General features: G+C 40.2%; 1 protein-coding gene across 5 annotated transcripts in view; it reads left to right on the forward strand.

Moving 5' to 3' along the window:
* The first annotated feature begins 854 nt into the window (after positions 1-854).
* Positions 855-19,772, forward strand: part of LOC311250720 (calcium uptake protein 3, mitochondrial-like) — a 30,203-nt gene continuing 11,285 nt past the window's right edge. Inside the window, exons 1-9 of one of the 5 annotated variants that reach the window (XM_084342690.1) lie at positions 855-1,181; positions 5,477-5,624; positions 7,343-7,374; positions 8,385-8,463; positions 11,219-11,266; positions 12,381-12,463; positions 13,770-13,841; positions 15,622-15,663; positions 18,539-18,634. In XM_084342690.1, the coding sequence (XP_084198816.1) occupies positions 918-1,181; positions 5,477-5,624; positions 7,343-7,374; positions 8,385-8,463; positions 11,219-11,266; positions 12,381-12,463; positions 13,770-13,841; positions 15,622-15,663; positions 18,539-18,634 (864 nt within the window). In that variant the 5' untranslated portion in view covers positions 855-917. The remainder of the gene's footprint in view (positions 1,182-5,476; positions 5,625-7,342; positions 7,375-8,384; positions 8,464-11,218; positions 11,267-12,380; positions 12,464-13,769; positions 13,842-15,621; positions 15,664-18,538; positions 18,635-19,772) is intronic. The other 4 variants (XM_084342686.1, XM_084342688.1, XM_084342687.1 and 1 more) reach the window with 4 other exon arrangements.

Raw genomic sequence — 19,772 nt, forward strand, 5'->3', positions numbered from 1 at the left:
GTTGTACCCAAAAGTCATACATATTTGAGTAAAAATAAAGATATCATGATAAAACATTACTTTGGTAAAGTGGAAGTCGCCTTGAGAAAAGTACTTGAGTAAAAGTCAACTGATATTAAATGCACTTAAGTATCAGAAGTAATTTTCTGGCCAAAAATATAATTAAGTATCAAAAGTACAAGTAAAAGTAAATTTCTGCAGTACATATACTTACATGTATACATACTGTGGGCCAACTAATTATTGGATCTGATTGTATTTTTTGTTGTTGTTTTTAAAAAAAATATGATTGCTGATAAAATAAATGAATATAAATGTACTAGTATGAGAGCAGCTTGTTTGTTTCGTTATGGAAAAAAATACATATTTCTGAGTTTGTATTATAACCTCATTATTATTGGAAATGTTAAAATTCTGAGTTTGAATTTCTTCTCCAAAACTACATAGTGCCCCTTTTTTATTACTCAAGTATGACGAGTACACTGCTTTATAATTGTGATGTGCTATTCCTGTTTAATTAAGCAAAAATGTGTGATTACTTCTTCCCCCACTGGCAATAAAATATGATCTCAAGTCGATGACTCACACTTTTAGATTTGATGCATTTCTCAATAATTTTGATTTGATGTTACTGACTCTTATGTGTAGCCTACTGAGAAGTGAATTGGTTAAAGTATAGTCGTGTAAACTGTGTGAGTTGTGTGTTTATCTTCAGCCATATTCGTGTATATAATTGACCCCGATCAAATGAATCCGCCACTCAGTGGAGCATCAAATCTTCTCCTCTCTCCACTGAGACTTTGCCCTCAGCATCAACACAGTGCCCGCACATCTCGCGATGAAAGCCAAGAAACGCGATATTTTTGTGCTGCCCGCAAAGTTATAATCACAGCAGCACAGCGGCAGCAGCAGCAGCTATGGCCGCTTTCCGCAGAGTGGCATCGCTGGCCGGTAAGCTAAACCTCTGGTCCGCGGCGAGAAACGAGCTCGTCGGTGGTCAGACGGCCGGTGGAGGACGGGCACGGAGGTGTATGGCTGTCGGTATGTGTCTGGCAACGGGAGGTGCGGTGGCACTTTACTTCTACAGCGATATGACGAGCGTTAGAGGCAGGAAGAGGATGGGGACTCACAGCATCAACGGTCTGCTGCCGTCCATCCCGACCGTTGAGGCCAAGGAGAAGGTAGGACTTGACCTAAACTGCGCTTCATGCTAACTGCATGCTAACAACACGGGCTGAGTGACACGTAGCGACTTGCTGGGTTGTCGGCAGAAACTGTTTCGTCCTCAGTGTTGACACAGGGGCCTCGGTGTGGAGGACCGTGGGATAAAAACGACAGACCACTGAGCGAAAGGGCAGAGAGCGCCGACTGGTCTCCCTCCGCAGAGGTTAGAGCCACACGGCTCACTCAGAGGGGCCTACTTCTGTTTTGTATCCATGGCATTTGCTGGCACTTTAGGTTTTCCTCTCAGGCGGATAAACTGTGTCATTCATTCCCATCACGCCCAGTGGAAACACTTCGCTCACGGTTTGGCTGCAGGACGATGTGCGCGCGCAGATGCTGCTGGGATGGCGCTCTCCGCTCGAGCTGGTGCTGAAAAGACAACACGTTGAGGATGTGACTGACAGCCAGCCAGCTAGCTGTGTGCTCACAGCTGTATACAGGCAAAGCATCTAAGGATGCTTTGAACAGCAACATTATGAATTCAAGAGAAACACTTAAAAATAAGGACTGAGCCTTGCCTTCATTTTGATCTCAACTGCACAGGTGTTTCCTCACTGCATCGTACACTGTTGTGACACTATCATGATGACCATAATATGTCCATAGACAGACAGACAGACATACAGACAAGGTGAAAACAAGAGTGGACTGTAATGATTGGAACTTGCTACAGTGATCTGCACCTTAAAACCAATTGTGGCCAATGGCGTAACGTGGAGAGTCAGTAGTGCATTTCTTACTTCCTACCTCTCAAGTTCAGGCCCTCTTGCTCAGACTAAGCCCATCTTCAAACTCAGCCTTCCTTTGTATCTCAACTACACACCTATAAAGTTTGGGGCCTGTATGTTGCACGGTTGTGATGCTATCGCAGTGACAATAATCTGTGCATAGACAGACAAAAAGACATATAAACACCTCGAAAATTCTCAAAATCACTTCTGTGTTAGTTCCCGCTACAGAAGGTGTCTCCAGGAACACATTTTGTCATGATGACACACACACACACACACACACACACACACACACACACACACACACACACACACACACATAACACATACATGTTATTGAAGCATTCAAGTCTAAGCAGGGGTGTGAATGTAGAAAGCTATAATGGTCATTTTTCACTATTTTCCTACATTTTATAGACCAAACCATTTGTCCAATTTATTAATTCAATTCAATTCAATTTATTAGCTGCAGCCCTAATTACTAGATATGTGTAAACCTGTACACGACTTTAATTAGTGTATTCATGATGTGCTTGCATCATGCATAATGCCTGGACTGTCTGGTTCATGCAGAAATGTTGTAAATGTGGAATTTTTGTGAGAACGGAAGTTTAAATAAGGTACAGTCTCCACCAGCAAGTTTTGTTATGTATGTATTAATTACTACAGTAAGTTGATGGTGCATCATATGCACAATGCACCATTACTTATTACCTAACTGCCAGTTTTGTGGTCCATCAAGTGAAGAAGAGCATCACCCCACTGAACTATAAGTGGCACATGCCGAAGGCAACGGAATACTAAGCTGGGCATATTTACAGGAATATTCACACCAAAAGACTATTAAATTAACATCAACCCCAGATGTTAGACAGCTAACTAGTGAATCTACATATCAGCTGCTTTATGATGAGTTGAGACATCCTGATCAATTTTGGCCCTGATCCAGATAAGGGTTCCTGCTGATAGAGAGTCTGATGCTTGTGTAACCTAAACGATAAAACATGGAACTTAATTTCCAGATATGCAATGCTGATTGAATAGATGGCACTTTGAAATAACAGATTTTTTTTGGGGGGGGGGGGGGCAAAATGAGCCGATACCAATGTTTTATTGGAGGTAAGTAAATTATAAAACTTAGAAAATGTCGTGAGATTAGAGATTAGATAAAAGAGCCGCTTGATGGAACCCCCTAACCCCAACACACTAGACTGAAGGAGGGGTAGCCAGTTTAAAAGCAAAAAAAGCTAGCCCATAAGAGGACAGGCAGATTACCTGACTGGGGAACAAGTTGGCTAGATGGCCACCCAGCTTGGGAACAGGATAGCTCCAGTGGGGAAAGGGATAAACAGCCATCTGTTCGTCAGTAAAGGTAGTCTATAAGGATTCAGAATAATTAGGTTTAAAGAAATTGGGAGAACTCACCTGCAGGGAAAGAGAACAAAGCTGCAGGGAAACTTAAGTTCTTACTTGTTCGGAAAAAAATACAGTGACTCTAAAAGGAAACACCGAACACCATACCGTCAGGAAACAGAAGAGTGGGTCAGTAGTGGCTCCAGAGACATGGATTTAGGGAACTACTACAAGAACTACTGCCTAAAAATGTCCATAACCATGAGATGGGCAGTAACATCCTGTCAAGATTCTGTATGACTGGCATACACAGTGACTTGATAACTGATTTGCAGTCTGGATAATAGAGACTGCATGTAGAATCACATGAAGAGACAATGGACCCACTGGAGTGAAGCTGGGCTTGGAGGGACACAAGGCCTCTTGGGAATGTCTGGCAGCTGTGTTCTCATTTCTGTGGAAAGTCAAGCAGCTTGTATACTGCCATAGACTAATGTTATGCTCACACAATGAGCAACAAAGTTATAAAACAGCCAAGTGCGGCAAGCTTAATCATCTCCAAGTCATCGTTGAAAGTCGAGACCTGCTCAACTGATTTGTAGCGCCACGCTCATCACACAGGGGTTAGTTTGCAGCTTCATCTCACCAGCTTTCATTGAAATAGACTTTTGGTCTCTTGCTTTGTCATCGGTTGTCTTAACACCCCAGTTCAGCCAGAGGCTTGTTGTACATCAGAGAAAACTGGAGTGTCAACAATTTCTGACATCTCGGGTACAAGAACTGGTCGATATCTGCTTTGACCTTTGCTGGCTGGATTGTACGTTAATTACATTTAAATAACTAAATTTGATGTCTGAACACTGGATGGATAGGGTTGGGATAGTTTAGCTCCGAGAAAGATGAGATGGACTAAGAACTGCAGCTGTGAATGGAGAAAACCGGGTTGGCTGAGGGGAAAACACCTGGAGCATCTGCTCTGCAGTCAGGAGAACAAGACCAGGCAACAGGAACACGTTTAGTTGCGGCTACATGACATTGTAACTACACAGTGTACCACACTGAATCTAATTTCCAATTGCTGTTATTTTTCACAATACTTTTTACATCAGGTTGTGCAGCATGGCATATGAACCTAGCTGCCTTTGCTGAACTTTATAAACTTCATTCATTAGTGAGAGTCAAAGCCATGGGCGTCTATGCTCTTACACTTTATTACAGTGCATTCCTATGAAGCCGAGCACTCATATCCTATTCATGCCTTCAAACGCCCCCTTGGTGAAGGCAGCATCAAAGCTTTATGAATGAATCTGTGTGCTCATTAGCATGTTAGCTGAGCTGAGCAGGAACCTCGGTGCGCTGGGCCCTGCAGCCAAACAGGTTTAAATTTGGAAACCTCTCTGCTAATTACGCAGCTTCATGCAGCACAATCTGTTGGCGTAGCAGCTCTCCTACACTGCAGCTAATCAGGTTGAAGCCCTGGCTCCTCACTGAGAGAGAGAGAGAGACGCTAATCAAGTAGAAAGTAGTGACAAAGTATTTGTGTGTGTGTGTGTGTGTGTGTGTGTGTGTGTGTGCCCCCGTTCTCCTGTTATCTTACTGCGCCAGAGGTGCTGACTGTTTATAATCTCAGAGAGCTAAATGGAGAGAGTTGATGCCAAGAATAGATGGATCTCCTCATTATAGAGGTTCAAAAGAAGTGAAGAGGCAGATATAGTTTAGATTCTGCTGTCTGTGTGAGAGGCCAGAGAGTTTTCTCTTCACAGAAACTATCACAGCAGGGAAAGTCACATTCAAACTATAATCTTTGGGACAAATCAACACCTATCACTATGAAGATGATTTAAATATGCTGGTTAAATATTAAAAGTACCTTTTTTTGACGACATGAAACCTCCCTTCTCATCACTAAATTAAATGTTCATATTGTAAGTAATGTAATAATATCCAAAATGCACTCCTTTGATTGCTTTGTCTCCAGCTCCTTGCTGATAGTTGTTTGGTTGTTGCAATCTCTTTTCAAATGTCTGTAACCTTAAAATATCATGGTTGGAAGAAATATCCTGAAAAATTATTTTAAAAAACCTGCAAATTGTAGTGAAGTATAGTGTAGTGTAACTAACAGTCAATAACAGTGTGTTTTGTTTTGTATTTTGGTCTTATATCTGCAGGGTCGTCCGTTTGACTTTGAGGACGGTGACGTGTACATGTCATCCCACGAGCATCGCTTCCGCATGTTCAGCTCTGTGGAGTATGAAGGGCAGCTGTACATGACTCCACAGAACTTCATCGAGTCGGTCACCATGAGCGAACCGAGAAGTACGTCACACAGCTTTTACAACTGGGCTCAAAACTCGTGGCCTGGGACATGATTGGGCTTTGTGTTGAACTTAGGAGAAAACATCTGAAGATTGTTACTTTTGGGGAAATGACATTCTTCATCAAGCCATTTCAATTGGGCATAAACTAGATGTGCAGTTACTTTTATTACTGTGGTCCCATTTTGACCTGGCATAAGATGTGGTTTATATCTGGGCTGCATCTATATTCTAATTGATTATATTCACATGCTACATTAAAATATTTGGCATCATGCATTAAATTAATCCTGTTGTCTCACAATCTTACTATGTTCATAGTACTGAACTCATTTTTGTGCTGGTTAGATCCAAATATTAAAATTGAGTTATGTTCCTGTAGTTCATTTGTTTTTAGACATAGATTTCGTTGTCCTACAGAAGTGTTTCATTAATATTAGGCCTTAAAAGTCACTTAGTAGTCTTAAATTTGAATGGAGGTCTTAATTTTTTGCAATTAACTAATTATCATTGTTAAGTTGTCATCTTTTTGTTTTTTTGTCAAAATGAGTCAAGCTCTTGTGCGTCAAAGTCCACATTTCTGATGTTACAAATCTTTAAATGTACCACTGAACCTAATTCTGTGTTTTTACTTTATTCTTGCGCTTACCTTTTGGCAAAATGTAGATAAACCTCAGTCTAAAAAACATATTTCTACATCATACTTATTGCTGCATAGGACCAGATATGTACTACTTTTTACCATTTCTTATTTACTACCTTTGTTCTTACCTGCAAAACTTAACTAAGAAAAAGATGATTTGTCTTAAAAACAGATCTTAAAAAGCAATACATTTGTGTCTGATACCTGTAGTCACCTTGTTATGAATTGATCACCCAACATGGATGTCAATGCCAGGCGTAAAATAGATTCTTTCCATCCTTTTTTTATTTTTACGGAAACCAACTCTGAAAACACATTAAAATTCAGGGTTTAAACACGTCCTTGCTGTTTCTGTCAGCCTGCTGCCAGTCGTAACAGATTACTCCTGGCCGGCCAGCCTAAAGCAGATGGCTTTACAGCTATTGTTTAGTCTGAGGTTAATGTTAGTCAGACACTAGCACACACGCACACACAAACACACACACACCCACACACTCCTCGACTTGTCCACATTCCTTTTGCTCACATTTACCCTTCCTCTTAACCAGTAAATATCTAAACCAGACACTTTTTTTCCCATCATGACATTGGTGAGTTGAGGTTATCATGAAACGGCCCTACAAGAAAAAGCAACCGTTCCTCTCTTCAGAGGCCATCTGATTGTATTGCGTGCAAACTGTGCACCTGTATGTGTGTGTTTACATCTACCCCGGCTCACTGACATATGATACAGCCGCCCCAGCCCTCTCAGCAGCTGACATCCTCTAATGCCCCCTTTGAAGTTGAATTAGATGAACTTTGTTGTATAAAACAGAACAAAAGTAGTATGTGCTTTTACGGGGACATTCCGCATACTACAAAGACAAGCACGGGGCACTTTAGATGGTACAAATGGGCCTGTGATGATGACAGTGTATATACAGTGTGCGTCTGTGTGTGTGCGTGTGTGTGTTGTGACTGTACCCGGCACATTAAGACCCATTTCTAGATCATACAGATGCTATCTGATCGAGCCCACCCAAACTCTCTTCTCCTCTTTCCCTTCTTCTCTCCTCTTTTGTCTCGTTCCCTGGCAGGCAAGAGGCCCTGGAGGTCCCTGACCAAACAGGTGGGAGACACACACTTAATGCTTCTCTCTTCTGCTCCGCCATGTTGCAGGCATCTGTTGCATGTTACATCTGTTGCAGGCTTTATGTGCTCTGCAAAGTTAAAATCCTGATTTTGCCGGGATTGTTGAGGAGTTTCTTAATGTAAATGTAAATTGTCTTAGCGTTTGTGCATGATTGCGGATAATTGTTGAAATATGTTTGTAAAACAAGTCAATTGCAAGACTTTGTGGTATCCATACTGAATTTAACACTAGATGCTGAGACATTTTGAAATATTTTAGATTGCATTAGTGCACAAAACAAGAAATGGGTCCTGTACAGCACAAAGACTGATACTGTACAAAGAGATACAGTCAACATTTTGAATACTTTGACAAAATGTTGCTGTTGCATTAGACTACGCAGAACAGTCCAGTTTATGGTGTGTGTCTGACAAACAGTGGCTCCAGGAAGTATTACGTCCACTTTCTTTAAAAGACTATGTTGTGTTCTAATTGTAATTTGAGATTTATTAAAGATAGATCGACAATAAAAAGAGACCAGATATACACTGATCAGCCACAACATTAAAACCATGACAGGTGAAGTGAATATCGGTGATCATCTCCTCACGATGCATTGTTCTGCTGGGAAATCTTGGGTCCAGGCATTCATTTGTATGCTCATTGAAACACACGACCCACCTAAACATCGCTGCAGACCAAGCACACCCCCTCCTGGCAACTGCACTCACCCTTACTTACATCCATGTTTACATGGGATAGCAGTCTTCTTTTACCCCATGTGTTACCTCCACAAGCAGCACTGCTGTCAGCAATACCAGAATAAATGGAATATCAAGATGAATAATAATTTATACTGAATCCTTTCCTCTTTTCCATTGCATGCTACCCTCTCTTTCTCTCTGTTTCTGTCTGAGTAAAAGTCACGGATTGACGGTGAACGTTTGTATTTCTATGGTGCATGACCACTCTCTTGTAAATTGTGCGCTTTTATGTGTGTGTGTCAGGAGCTGGAGAAGATTTTGACAGATACTCCCCCAGTGTGGAGAGGATCCTCCAAACTGTTCCGCAACTTGAGAGAACGAGGTCGGAGAGAGTACACACACACATACACACACACACACACACACACACACACACACACACACACACACACACACACACACACACAAACAAACAAGAAAAAGGAGCAAAGGCACCTTGAGTACCTTTGTTCTCACTAATATACACGCACTCAGCAAATAAGTCCCAGTCAGATAATATCAAGGTCAGCGAATGTCAGTGGATTCAAATTTTGAGTTTTTAAGCCATTACACTTTAATTTGCTTGTAAATATACTCAATGTATAATTCATATATCACTTTAGCTTAATTTGCTGTTAAAACGAGGAGTAAGTGAGGAACATTTGGTACATTTTAATGCATTTTTGCAGCTTTTCAGTACACTTGCTTGTGTGTATGTATGTATACCAGGGCTGACCTGCTGATGTGTGACTAAATAGCACTTGTGAGTTTGTGTGTGTGTGTGTGTGTGTGTGTGTGTGTGTGTGTGTGTGTGTGTCTGTGTGTCTGTGTGTACGTGTGTGTGTCACTGTAGGTGTCTCTAATCCGGGGTTGGAGCCATGCTGTCCCTCCTTCAGCCAAACAACCTGCTGAAAAAACTAAAAATAAACCTCCTCTCCTCTCCTCTCCTCTCCTCTCAAAGAGAGAGAAGCTCCCCCGATTAAAGCATTTTCTTTAGGAGAGTGTAACATAGGAATCACACAGTCTGGGAATAAGTCCCTGTAGTGATTATTACACACACACACACACACACACACACACACACACACACACACACACAGACACACACACACACACTGGGAGATGCTAAATATGATGCACCCTGTATTTCTCTACCATGATAATGTTCTACACATTGTAACTGGTGTGTGAAAAATCAGTGAGAGGAAAAGAAGAGACAAAAAACCAAAAAGAGTTTGAGAGAAGGAGAAAGGAAAGCAGAGAAAACAGAGTCATGAGGAAGAAGTAGATGAAGTGTCAAGGAATTCAAACAATCTGAAGAACTGAGGGAGAAATGAAAGAGGGCACGAAAAAAAAGTAGAAAGAGAGAGAAATTGTGTAAAGCAATCCTAGGTCTTAAAGGGCAAGACATACTAGTAATGCATGTTGCTGGTGGCATATTGCCAAGACCACACACACACACACACACACACACACACACACACACACACACACACCTCTCTTAGTGTACTGCATGTGTTTGTATTACCTTAAAACAACTTCGTTTATTCACACATTTATTTAATTCAGTTTTCTTTGCCACCCCTTGCATGAGACAAGAATAAGCAATGTGTGTGTCTGTGTGTGTGTGAGTGTGTGTGTGCGAATGGCGTGTGTGCGTGCGTGTGTGTGTGTGTGTCGGGACATGCTCTCCTCTTCATACCACGATGAGCGAGGACTGTTAAAATCCTTGGGATGGCTTGACAGAGCTATGTGTCAGACAAAGGAATGCGTAGTGTTGACTATGTGTTTTGGCGTGCGTGTGTGCGTGTGTTTGTGTGTGTGTGGTGGGCTGTAAAATATGCCCGAACTGGTTTCTTGTGTTATACAGTAACCTGGCACAGTAATATTATTACTTTGATTGAGAAAGATCAGATGTATTACAGCACTTTGACAAATCTTTCTAATCCATAATTTCTTTTAACAGTTTTTTTTACGTTTGACATTACATTGACATTTTCTTGTTCGACTGGTCGTACACAGGCAGTGAACTTGTGGCTTGCTGCTTTGTGTGGGGAGACCTGCTGATCAAAACAAGAGGCTGAAAGCTGCAGGAGACTGTGGTGTTGATTCTCAGTGAGATAAGATTTAACAACAACACTTTTATATTACAAGTTTACACTTTATGTCAAACCTTTAGGGAAATTGATCTTGTTGCTCCTTCTGTTTAATGTCTTCAGTAATTCTATTCTATGCTATTCAGTGGAAGGTACAATATATACAAACCTTTGAATACATAAAAACTCATAGACATTCTGGAAAATATGAATGTATTAAACCAAATCTCACTTAATTAAAACAGATTATTGACTAAAAGTTGTTCCCCTAATGATAATTACTACCTCGGGATCAATGTTAACCCACCTTAGCATTATATCACTGAGAGTATTCGAATGCAAACATGCAGAATGTATTTTAGAAACCTGAGAAGTTTCACAGTGTATCTCCTGGTCTTTGCACAGCTCAGGCTACATGGGGGGAAAAGAGAATTCAGTTCCGAACCAGCTCCTCTACACAAAGCAGCCGAGCATCAGGAAAACACAAGGCTCACACTGGTCTTCAGCTGGTGTCATGTTCACCTACACACATACACACACACATGGGAAAGCAGTGTCCCGTAACACTCAAGCGAGTCACCCTGAACTATCTGAACGATCAAGACAGAAAGCGAAAAAGAGGGAGAGAGAGCAGAGACGGAGCTACAAAGATTCCTAAATGGGCCCGAGGCAAGAAAGGATCATCTCCTGAAACATTTTTCACTTGCTTATCCAAACACAGACACATACACACGCACACACCCCTGCCAGCCAGTGTCTTCACTTTGGACACTTGGGGTGTAGAAAAAGAAACGGTGTGTGGCCAAATGGCTGTTGGCAGCTCAGCTCCACAAGACACATTTTAAGATGCTATCTTCATGAAAGGAAGGATTATGTTAGCGTGTGTGTGTGTGTGTGTCAGGAGGCCCACGGTCTTTGAACATCTGTAAACACTGTGTGTGTGTGTGTGTGTGTGTTGAATGTGACCTTTTCTTTAACTCTCTGTCTTGGTCTCGTTATTAGGCATCATCTCATACACAGAGTACCTGTTCCTGCTCTGCATCCTTACAAGTGAGTCACTTCAGTCTCTACACATCCTCCTTGACTTCATCTCATTTTCTACTTTCTTCTTCTATATTTAGCCAAGATACATGATATGAACTATGCTTAGGCCCACCCAGAACTAACAAGAGCCAATTATGACGCAAATCTGGTGGTTTTTCCCATCCCCTTGGGGTAAGACAGAAATTGAGGGAAAGACAGAGAGAAGAAGATAACAAATACTTCCACTCATAACCTGAATAAAATAAAAGTTTTTTTCAAAAGGCAAAAGGCAAAAAAGTTATTTGGAACAGGAGCGTGCTGCACTGGGTATTTAAATGTTTCCCCTTCAAAACTGACTACAGCAATTTTTCAATCTTTTTCTCTTCTGTAAATGATCAGGAAACCAAACAGTGTCAATGTTAAATGTGCATATCCTTTTTATTAATTTTCAATATTTCCTCCTAGAGAAACTTGTTGTAGTTTTGTATCTAGTGTAGCTCAGTGTGTGTCTACATCAAAGGCAGCCATTAATCAGAAGTTGTCACATTAACCAGGAAAGGGTTGTCTTATTGCTGTTTCATCAATTGGATAAATGTTTCTTTGAAATTCAGATGGGAGGATAAAGAAAAGCAATGACTTCATTTCTGACAAGAGCTGTTTTTGATAACTGAAAGTCAGTTCAGACTAGCCATGTGTTCCTTGTACCTGCGTGAGCTTCAATAATAACACAAAATTAATGTGTATTATTGGATTTTCTTCCTCAAATTGAAGAACCAGCAAAGGAAGAGTAAAAACAATTGTGTGTTTCTTCACATTTTTCGTGGTTAATCTGTAGCAAATACGACTGCTCTGGTATAGCTAATACAAACAAATAAAGTGACTCAAGCTTTATCTGATTTGGTAGATCAGCAGCGATACCTGGTCACTAAGAAATGTCCATAGTAGTGTAGAAGAATTCATTTGTAAACTGTGGTCCATATAGATTTATCCACCTGCCCTGTCTCCCTCCTGTCTCACCTATAGGCCACTTGAACCCATGCTATTTCTGGATTTAAAATTGCCTTTAACACACACACACACGCACACACACACACACACACATGCACCGTTCACCCTATGTGCTCTTCTCTCTGTTCTCCAGAGCCCCACGCTGGCTTTAAGATTGCTTTCAATATGTTTGATGCAGACGGCAACCAGATGGTGGACAAGAGGGAGTTCTTGGTGGTGAGTCTCTGATACTGAGAGGAAAACCATCTCATGACTGAATTCACATGTTATTGTTAATCACAAAATGTGAAAATTAGTTATTGACAATGAGTGTGAAGTGGGTTATTATGGAAAATAAAACTGGATAGAAAAGATAGAAACTTCCCATCGCTTTAAGCTGTTTTTTGTTTTTTTTACATTTGAAGCATGTAAAAGTTGATTTTTTCATTTCCCCTTTTCAAAGATAGCTGGATAAGCAATAATTCTTAAGATTAAAAACCTGTAAGGGCTACATGTGCCTCACTAGCTCTGTGGGATGGGACCAATACATTTTCAGCTGAAAACACTGCTGCAGGCAGGAAGTGGTCAGGCTCTCTGTGGAGGATGGTGGGAGTGGGATGGCACATCAGAGGGAGTGGGTGGTAATGGTTGAAGATCCTGTGGGAGTGGGCAGGTGCAAGACGGACAAAATAATTCCCACACCAAGGGTGTGGCAATAGACATTGCTTTTGCTGCTGTCTTGAATTCATTAGCCAAAAAATGACATCTGTAGTCAAATGAAGTTAATGTTTAAAGGGTGAATTTGTAATATATGCCCAGTTTAAAACATTCTAATAAAATAAAAGAAAATAACTCCAGTTTCCAACAGTGTGTGAAGAAACAACATTGTTGATGTCAAAGATGTAATGTAAATCACTCTGTAATGTATCCTCTAATGCAAACTGGCATTCTTGGTCTCAAGGGCTATGTTGAGTCCCAGTCTGGTGTCCAGCCATATTCACTGATAAGCCTGATTGAGCTGAGCCCCGTAGACCGTGTTGACTCCCCTCCTCATCCAACTTTGTGGCGTGAACACACTCCCAGTTCAGCTAAAAGGGCCAGTCAGCTTCATGGCTAACTGAGCTACTTGCTAATGGCTGCTGGTCGCTACAGACAAAGCTAAAGCAAAGAGTATAGTGAGGAGCAATAACCGGTTATGCTGCCCCATATAATTTTGGAGTTCCCTCTATATTCTTGCAGTTAATGCTAAAATTCTCACGCTGGTTACCCTGCAGCTGCGATTTTCTGCCAGATGCGATTCAGCATTGATTTACCCTTTAATATATGTGACCAGAAGTCCCTTTGAAAGCCAAACCAGAAAACCAACACTCTCTTAATGGTGTTGTCAAAAGGCCAAAATCACATCATAGGCCAGCATGAAAGAGTGAACTTGTGAGAGTGACTTTGTGAACTCAGTGAATGTTGTGTTTGCACGTAAGAACATTTAAGCTTCAAACAGAGCTTTGAATTGTCAATGAGATCCTCATTCTGTCTCTTATTACAGCTTCAGGAGATCTTCCGGAAGAAAAATGAGAAGAAAGGGAGGAAAGGAGATGCTGAGAAGTCAGCACAGTTGGTAAGAAAGTTGGTAACGAAGGACAAGGGAGTGTTTATGTGTGAGGACAGCTACAGTTTTATGCATGAAAATGATGTTGCTAATTACCTTAGCAGAGCCAGCAGTGAAATGGACATGGAAGTCTTTAGGGACATGGACTGTAGTAATGCTGCTATCATCAGTGAGATAAACTTGAAATACAAATATCGAAAATATCTTGCTTTTATATAACAGCAAACTAAACATTACTCATTTTAATACATCCATGCATGTAACGTGGCACAGCACCTCTGCTGTTTCCTCTTTAATGTTACAGAAGGTGCGAATTGAATGCCGTCAACTGTGCGCGTGGATGTATTAAAAACCACACATCATCATCCAAGTTAATTGTCATCTGTATTCAAGTAACTAAAGTTAGCTAAACCCTTCATGTAACCATGTATGAGTGCATGCTGCCTTATAGAAACTGTTTTTGACAGTGTGGTATCTTCTCTCTGTTTGCTGAGACAGTTATCCCTACTGTGTACTTGTTAAACTGGATACACTCTTAAAAGAATTTGTCCTTTTCAACACTTCTGGGGTTGAAGTTTAGGAACAACGCAGGTCATCTTGCTTAACTACTATGGTTCATTTATGCATTTTGTAGTTTATAATTGCCGGGTTTATATCTTACCGTAAAGTGAAGATTTAAACTTAATAATGTATAAAGTCTGCAGGCAGAATTAGAGCCAAATGATTAATTAGGTGAATATTAGCTGTTTACATATTTCAGTGCTAGCATACAGTATATGTTGGCTTTAAAGGAACAAGACATATCAGTACAGAAATGCCACAGATTTATAGAGGTAATTCATTAATGCCATTACTTACTTCATTACATAAGTTCTGTCTACCAGTGAGACTTTATTTTTGCAACTGTAAACTGTCTCTTGCATCAGAAATCATGTTAACAATTCTAACAAACTAATGTGTTGATCTAAAAAGATTATTATGGGCAGATTTATCATTATCAGATTTTTCATACTCTCAAGTATAAGTAGATCAGCCATTCCCAAACTTATAAATGAATGACGCGATAAGTGATGCGTGCCAACATTTTCTGTAATGCCACCCAGTGACTGTAATCTCCACCATTGGGTGCAGATAGGTAATTGGCATGCGTATCAATTTAACTCCTTTTTTTTTATCAGTTAGTATCAGTAGTGTCAGTTGTTGTTCTTTTGTATTTTGAATATTTAAACATCAATATTTCATGGTAATTTTAAACTAAATTGCACAAGTAACCATTAAAAAACTTGTGCAAGTGCAGAGGACACACTGCACTTGATAAAAAATTAAATGCTGATGACCCACTATAGAACATGACTACTGGTTTTATAAAGTCATAACTGTACAGTTACAGACTAAAGTGTTTGTACATTTGTTCCTCTAAATAATGACTGGCTTGTATCTGCTGTAGTAATGCTTTCACCTCACAGGAAAAGACCTCAATATCATTAACAGTAAGTCTGAAATAACGGAAAGATAACTCTGACAAAGTAAAATGTTACACAATCCCCTAAAATGCACACAGTTTCACTAAACATCTCTGGGAAGTGCAGTACAGAGTGTTGTAATGGGAAGTGTGTGTTTTTCTAAAATTTAATCATAGATGTGTTGAAAATGACACATCCCTCTGCAGAGTGTATCCACAGCCTCTCCTTGCATGTACTAACATGTCTTTTACCTTCTCTCTTCCTTCTCTCTGACTGCATGCTCTGGCCTCCTCTCTCTCTTCCCCATGTCTCTCTCTGTGTGTTAGAGTATGCAGCTCTATGGATATCAGGTTGCCCCCATGAACAGCGTATGTATCCAAAACCATAACCCAGTAGTTTCCTTTCTACTCTTGTTTAGCTGCTTAGAGAAATGGGTGTAAAGATGAACAGAGGAACAGATAGCTAGGTGTTTCTGTCAGCTTGGTTACTAAATGCCAAGTGGTCTCAGTTGACATTTTTTGTAGGTAACAGTAAAATCACAGGGACTCAAATGGTGGAGATAGGTTAAGCAGTCTCTATAGACATATTTTATTTTATTTTTGAATATCTAGAACTTTTCTGAACTCTGTGTTGAACGGATTAAAAGTCAATGTCATTTTTTACCCAAATGTTTTGTGGTGAAATATCTCAGTTGACAACATTTTATAGTCAGTGTGCGTTTTTCAATATTGGGAAATATAATTTTACAAATGTTCCAATTTTTCAAGTATTATTATTCGCTTTGCCAACAGTTACGTCAGAAGATCAATACCACTCTGTCCATTAATTAAAAGGCCACAACCAGTAGCCTGGTAGCTTAGCTTAGCATAAAGACAGGAAGCAGCGGGAAACAGTTAGCTCTGCGCTGTTCAATGGGAAAAAAAGACTTTCACCACTTTCACAGACTTTCACTTGTTTTTATTTTTTTATAGGGGTGGGGTGGGGGGGTCTTGGACAGACGCAGTGACTTTCTGAAGTCTCTACTGGTTACCTGGCAACCTCACAGTGACGACAGGACTCCAGGAAGTGACTGAATTTTTGACTTTAGTCAGAGACAGGCTAGCTGTTTCCCATTGCCTCCAGTCTTTATCCTAAACAAACCATAACGTGGTTTTACCTTAATATTAAGAGCACAGACATGAGTGTGGTATCAACCCTCTCGATTGGGAATATTTCTGAAACTGTTGAACTGTTTAACCACCCTTGAAAATTTGAAATCTTGCCATTGCACAAAAAGATATTGCTGCTCACGTACTACAAATAATGAATCTCATGATCCAGTTTCCACTGTTGCTTGTATCTGTTTTACCTCACTCTGGTGACTCTGGTAGGTTTGTTGGGTGTAAATGTAAATTATACTGGGATACTTAGAGGACTCTGTTTAATGCCCCTGTCACCCACTTTTGTGTCCTGACCTGGTCTTTGAAAAAACCCTAACCCTGACCCAGTCCACCTGATCCTCTGTTGTCAGTAAGATATACACAGTAGACTGCTTGAAAGGATGGATGGACAGAAAGAATGAGAGGGACAGAGAAAGACAGGGTGTCCATCTGTCAGGTCGGCTGAGCGATTGATCGAGGTATGATGGCAGAGGGTGGGATGAATGGAGAGAGGGATGGCAGGAGAGGAGTAATAGATTTAAGGGGTCAGGAGAGATGAACTCTTTCAAAAGGAGAATGATGCGATTTAGAATGACTGGAGACACTCTAAAGCTCTAAACACAATCAGACACTGTCCATTTGAGACTGTTTTAGGACGTGTGCTGTTTGTTTGGTAGCGTGTGTGTGTTCCTGTTAGGGAGCAGGTGATTTTAATTGAAAGCCACAGACAGAAAGTTGCTTCTATTGTTTGAGCACATTTACATTTGTATTGTTAAGAAAGCATACAGGTTACATATGTCTCCTGAAGGAGGGGAGGATTTATTCTCTTACATGCAATAAATACCATCTTGTTATATACTTATTGATCAAATATAAGGCTGTAAATAAGTATTTACCATAGTCAACATCATAATAAGGCGATTTGGACATTCTCAAATGCCTTTTTTCCCCTTAAGATACAATGATAACAACTGTAGAAGTGTGCAGCAAGGAATATTTTCTTGTGGAGATGGCGTAAAGTGCAGCAAAAATGTCAGGATCTTTCTCCCCCCCTCTCTCTATCTCTGTCTCACATAGACACGCACACACTCAGACACTCCCTGTCCTGTCAGTGTTGTGATGGATAGCTGCATTGTCACTGTGAAGTTGAGAGCAGTGCGGGGTCATGTTAAAATGGCTGCTGCTGCTTCGTTCTCCCTGGAGAGAGAGAGACTAGGTGGGTGGTCAGGACCTCAGTACCATGGTTGTCTTTTATCAAAGCAGAATACACGCTTAAAGAACCAGCTCTCTTTTGTGCTGCTTGCGATATTAGTATGCTCAGCTGGAGTGATAATTTGGGTAAAATAATTGTGTATTTGCTTCAGATATCAATTAGACATGTTAGATTGTTATGCTGGTTTGATTATTTGACGCCATTGTCCCCCTGAGTTGAAATTTGTCTTTGGCTTTTCCATAGCTTGTTTTCAGTAGATTCTGCACAAAGGGAAAGTGGCGAGTGGCAGTCTGTGTTTTAAAGTGTTTTAATAGAAAGAGCTTAAAGCAGATGTCTTTATCGTTTCTTCTTATTGTTAAGCCAAAACAACTGGAAGACATTTCATTTCGATCGATAATATATTTTGCTGTGACTGTAACTCCACTTGTAGCGACAATAGGAGCTTATGTCTAAATGTGACCCCTCCCCCCTTCAATCCTGTTTTGTTGGACACTAATGGGGTTTATGCTTGGTGCTTATCAGTGGATGGGGTGAATTTAAAGTTAATTAAACATTATAAATTGTTTTGATGACAGAACATGAATTCTAAACATTTTCATTTTGTTTCTCTGTAGTTGTTTTTCTAAAAAACAGCGTTTCATCACTGTAGGGTTACTTCAATGAGTGCGAGATACCAGATCAGAATCTTGATCTTTGATTTTCTATTTATGATTGCTATATGATACTCTGTACATGACTATACAGTATATACTGTAACAACAAACAAAAATACAACTTACTGAATGTGTTTGTATATATTGAGAATTAATAGAGTGAATATTGGAAGTCTACTTCCTGAAGTGGTTGAGTTGGAGGTGAACTGACCCTGGGCCTGCTTGACCGCTCCTACAGGTGCTAAAAAAAGACAGTCAGGAGTTTGTGGCGAGGAGTTACTGGGACGTTCTGAGGCGAAGCGCCAGTCAAGTCCTCTTTTCTGACCTGGCGGAGGTACACAGATCCAACTGTCCTCTGTCCCTACATCCCTCCATTTTTCATCCTTCACTCTTCCCCCTCAGCTCCCTGTAGTTAGTGTTGATCCTCCAACTTGCCCCATAGATTCAGAGTAATGTAGCTGCATCAAGCTTGGTCAGAATAAGACCAGAAATGTTTACCTTCAAAATAAAAGCTTAGATGTAAGAAGGCCTTAATCTCTGATTTCTGGAGATATTATGCTTAGCTGCTCAACAGTCATATGGACCGAAGATTGTTTTTTTAAATATATTTTGTATTTAATATTTTTCATAGCTAAAGGGAATGAGGAAATTACATTTTTCAATTTTATTTTTTTTTACCACGAAAACTCTTTGAGAACGCATCCTCATTTACAAAGGTGTCGAGATGGAGAAAGAAAAATATTTGCTTATATGGGCTCATTATAAAAAGTTCTGATCACTTATTCTGGTTTGGCTTGATATTGATAATTCACGTAACATGACTTGTCACCTTTCTTCCTTCATACCTTTCCTAAGCATTACTTCTTATATCATTTAGATTACGTGGTATCTTCCATCATTTTATCTCACTGTTTTATACACCCAAGTCAGGTACAGAAACTAATGCTAATCCATTCCTCCAGTCCCTCTCATGTGAAGTCATTTATGTTTGGATGAGCTCTAAAATACTTCCTTGCACCCAACACATCATATCAAGAAATCAAATTGATTTCTTCTAAAAATATAACTTGAGGCTCCTCCAAATGTTTGAACTGTCCTCCCCATTTCACCATGTCACTCACTTATTCCTAATGAACAAATATGACAAGAGCTTCTTTCATATTTGTTCTTATGTATTAATGTTTCAGAGGAATTTTCTATATTGTACTGGTGTGACCGTATTGATCCGATAAGTTAGCTGATAGATATTGTAATGTCCGTATTCTAATAACCTGATCTGTTTCTCACCTGCCTTCTGTCATTTGGTCTCCTCATTATGCTTTTCTATGTGTATCTGTGCTGTGTCGTGGCTAGTGTTGTAGCTTTGGTGTCAAATCATTCTCGGTGTTACACCACAACATGTTTAATGACACTCGTAAAATGATGACTGCAGAGCAAATGCAAAAACACACCACACACTTAAACTGAATCAC

Source organism: Pagrus pagrus (genome assembly GCF_965226575.1).
Source record: "Pagrus pagrus genome assembly, chromosome: 2".
NCBI lineage: Eukaryota > Metazoa > Chordata > Actinopteri > Spariformes > Sparidae > Pagrus > Pagrus pagrus.